The 4,148-nt window shown below is 29.4% G+C and overlaps 1 protein-coding gene across 1 annotated transcript in view; it reads right to left on the bottom strand.

Annotated features, from left to right (window-relative positions):
• The window catches only part of LOC117168226 (UDP-glucuronosyltransferase 2C1-like), a 61,556-nt gene that overhangs the window by 3,374 nt on the left and 54,034 nt on the right, over positions 1-4,148 (bottom strand). The window contains exon 7 of the mRNA XM_033353711.1: positions 3,377-3,605. Coding sequence (XP_033209602.1) covers positions 3,377-3,605 — 229 coding nt within the window. The remainder of the gene's footprint in view (positions 1-3,376; positions 3,606-4,148) is intronic.

A 4,148-nucleotide genomic window follows, 5' to 3' on the forward strand; every position in this document is an offset into this window, starting at 1 on the left:
AGGGAGCTCTTCTTAATATTTTGACACCAAAATCATGTCGATACACCTTACCGACTGCGAGTAAAGCCACCCACGCTTTAACTTGACAGACTGTAAAACTGAAGACACTTTTAGTCAACGAGAATTGTGATATTAAATCTGTTTTATACTCAAACTTTTAAAAAATTCAATTGTATATATTAATTGAATTTAAATCGGTTAAAAATAAAAAAATTAAAATTGTTAATTATGTATTTTTTTTAATTCAACCATCTGAATTTAAATTGCAAAGTTGAAACTTATGTATCACTTAACAACTTTAAAGAAAATGTAATTGCTGATGCTTATTTTGATATTTGATAAAACAATTTTAAACTTTTCAACTTTTTAATTTTAAATCGTTAAATTTTAAAAACTTGTTCAAAACTATTATTCATTTGTGGCATATTCCAATAAAATATTTTCAATTTTAATGATTCATTTTTTTTTAATCTTCAATTAAAAATCAGAAGCAATTGTAACCATTCGTCTGTAAAAGTAGGTCTTTCTGCGCCAAAACGGTTTCAGTTAATAATTTTCCAAAAAGGGAAAAGAGGCCGCTACTACTCCCACCTAAACAAAGTGATGCAACAGACTCAGATGAGCAGGTCAAATCTGGAGCGGACACAAAAGACCCACCTTTACAGACAGCGTATATACCAAACTTGCAGTAGAGTGACATTTTTTGCTTTTAACTTGTTTTTTGATATTAAAATATGTTAACACTAATAGAATAGTCATACTTGTGTTACAATAATTTTGTTTAACCATATAAAGAAATATTTTGTTAATAATAAAATGTGTGAATACTAATTTGTTTAACGAAAAATATATGCAAAAATTTATTTCTCTACCATTTTTTGAATGATGTGTGAAGCGGAAAGTTTCCAATATTGGCATGATTTTTTGCGGCACTTTTTGACTATATTAATAGGATGAAAAAACGGCCGAACGTTGAAGACCCACCTTTCCAGGCGGGAGTTGCCGAAAAAACGTTTACAGGCGAAGGGTTAAGATATTGCATTGAAAATTAAAAGATAAGAAGAAAAAACAGTATTGATATTGCATTTAATCCCAATGTCTAATATTGCACAATTTTAAGCCTTTAAATTCGAAATTGTTTTGTTTAAAGTTAAGTGCGAAATGCTTAATATTTCGTAATATTTCCAAATAAATAAATAATTTAATTGTTAATGCCTAGTTCTAAAATCTTCTCATTTTTAAGTCTTAAATTTTAGAAACTACTGTCTAAATTTTGCATCATTTTGAATTTATTCTGAAGGGATTTTGTTCAAAATTATTTAATCACAAATACCGTTTTCACCGTCTAAAATTGAAGAATTTCAAATATTTTGAACCTTCAAAGTTTTATAGTTTATGTCGTTAAAAAATTGAAGAATTTTTAAATTAGGATCCTGAAAATAAGTCGTTAAAGATAATTAATTTTCAACTTGTGCATTACGAATAAACTGTCACATTGATATGACAGAAAAAGTCGTGAGAAAAAACGAGCGAAAAGAAGTTAAAAACGTAGGAACTTCAACGTGGACGAAGTGAATGAATTAATTCGAAAATTATTATTATTTATCTAAAAAATCTGCGCGCTGCGCGGACAATTTCACATTTTTTATGAATGTTATTTTCTATGATCAAAACAAAAATTATTCCATTGATTAAAAAATGGGTTAACAAAATTGAATAATTCACCTGGGGTCACGTAGAATTTAATGGTATTCACTTTTAAACCATATTGAGGTGACTGATTCAAGTGTTGGTAAGGCCTCATTTAAAAATGCGACTTCAATTATTCTCGAATGATTTCTTGGGTTCTAATATATTTTTAGAGTGCTTTTTCATTTGGAGGCTTCTGTGTATGAACACTTTAAGTTTTGAAACTTCTAGCTTTCTTTAATTTAAATCAAAATCATTTGTAATTCTAAATTCACAAACATCGAGTTTAAACTTTAATTTTTAGAAGTAACAAGCATACAATTTAGAAATATAAAGCATGAAACTTATTCCGACGTTAATTAATTAACCATATTTTTTTAGTAAATTAAATTGTATGATCCTGGAGGAACGTATCTTGAAATCTTAGTTTAAAAAAGTAGTGTAACGAAAAAAGTAGTGAAAGTCGGTGAAAATCTAATTGGTTTATGAATTACTTGAAATTGCTTCATTTATTACATTTGAAATTTAAAAACGAAATCCGTTTTTAACTTTTACTTTGTTCACATCTGTTAATTTATTTTGTGGTTGTTATGCTGACGAAATATTTCATTATTCTTGCAAACACAGATATTAAATTATCTAATTTTTTAAGATAATAAAACTTAATTTCATCAAATAAGAAAATATTGATTCCCTTTAATGATTTAATAAACAGGGGCTACTTTTTCAATTTCGAGTGTATACTATATATTAAGATTTCAAAGATTTCTAAAGATTTCACCCAACAGATTCCAGAATATATTTTTGGGTAATGATTTTTTTTCATTTAAAATAATTCCAAGGGATTAAAAAAAAAATGGGATTCCACGGGCTTTACAAATTTTTAAATTGATTATAACGGATTTTTCAAAATCTTAAAGTTTCTCAAAGCTTTTGGAATTGTTTCAAGGGGCTTAATGGGGTCTTAGAGATATTTGTAGTATTTTATTCAACTTTATTCAAAGGTTTTAACAGATTTCAAAAGTTATCAAACCCCCATTTAATACTATAATGCATAATAAGTATTTTGAAATAAAAATATGTGTATTTGTATTCTTTTTTATGGGATTTATGGCCAGTGAACCGTAAGTAGCGACTTTCTGATATATTTTTATGTTTTAAGTACAATGAAACTATTCTATAGTGTCGATTTTGAGGCTGACGGTGGGTGCGAACTAACTCAATATAGCCATCTCCGCTTTTGTTTGTTTACGCCTGAGTGCTCGCTTGAGTGACAACCGCAGACCCCGAGCACCCCGTGCAGCTCCTGTTACACCTACCTGTGGCGCGGCGTCGATTCTCGGAAGGGCTACAGAAGAAGGGCTATTGACGGGTTTCATTATATTATAGAATTTATGAGTAAAGTCCCTAATTAATTAAAAATACGCATTTTAGATTAATTTAGCTCTTTTCAATGAAATACACTGCAGTATTTCAAATACATAAATATTCTATGAATAATTGGACTGCTAATCGGACAAACGTAGTCACAAACCGTACTTACACAATATATTTCTATTTAAATAATGGATAAGAAATAAAAAAGAACACTAATGCTAGTTGTTTAAATTTAAATAAAGGACCTAGTTTTACGCCATGTAATCAGATTTGCTTGATCTAGATTTTATAAAATTTCAGAAGCATTTACCTAGAAGTACTTTTCAAATGTTCGGCATCCCCGTACTTTGACACGTGTTCCACCCACCATGCTGCTAATTCCTTTGTTCCTACTGGAAGATCCCTTAACAGCACACTTCTCCTTTTAGCTGCTTCTCTGTAAGGGTTCTTGTCGAGAGAGGCAACTTTTAAAATACTCTCTCGAAGATCGGTTATCGATATACTAGCTAGGTCCACAACGAGGGCATATCCAAGTTTTTCTGAAATAGGAGAAAAAAATTGTAAGAAGTATCAAATCAAACTTAAAACAAGAAATATTCAATCATCATAGGTTATCACCTATTTATCCTTTTTCATCCTAGTGTGAAATTTATCACATATTTTGGAAATTTGTACAGCTTTTTTATCTATTTTCGGAAATTTTTCACATTCTTATCTTTTTGGACTAAAGTAGCAAAACAAATTTTCAATTTTTATTTCCAGAAACTTTTGAGACCATACACATTTTAATTTAGTTCGCGGTTCAAGCTAGTGTTGCAGAGTCAGTCGCAGGCGAATATGTTCTTCTTTAATGAAAACGAGACGATGCGAATTTTATCTGATAAAAAAAAAGATTGTTAAAGTTATGAATTTCTTTGAGAATGTTGATATTCGTTATTGGCTTTAGGTCAGGTAAGTCAAGAAGAATGAAATTGTTTCAAAGGTTATACCAGGTGTATACATATGAAACCGGTATTTTTTCAAGAAAAAAACACATTTATTTCAAGAGAATGATAACAAATATTTTATTCAAAGTATGCGCC

The sequence above is a fragment of the Belonocnema kinseyi genome, chromosome 2 (genome assembly GCF_010883055.1).
Source record: "Belonocnema kinseyi isolate 2016_QV_RU_SX_M_011 chromosome 2, B_treatae_v1, whole genome shotgun sequence".
Lineage (NCBI taxonomy): Eukaryota > Metazoa > Arthropoda > Insecta > Hymenoptera > Cynipidae > Belonocnema > Belonocnema kinseyi.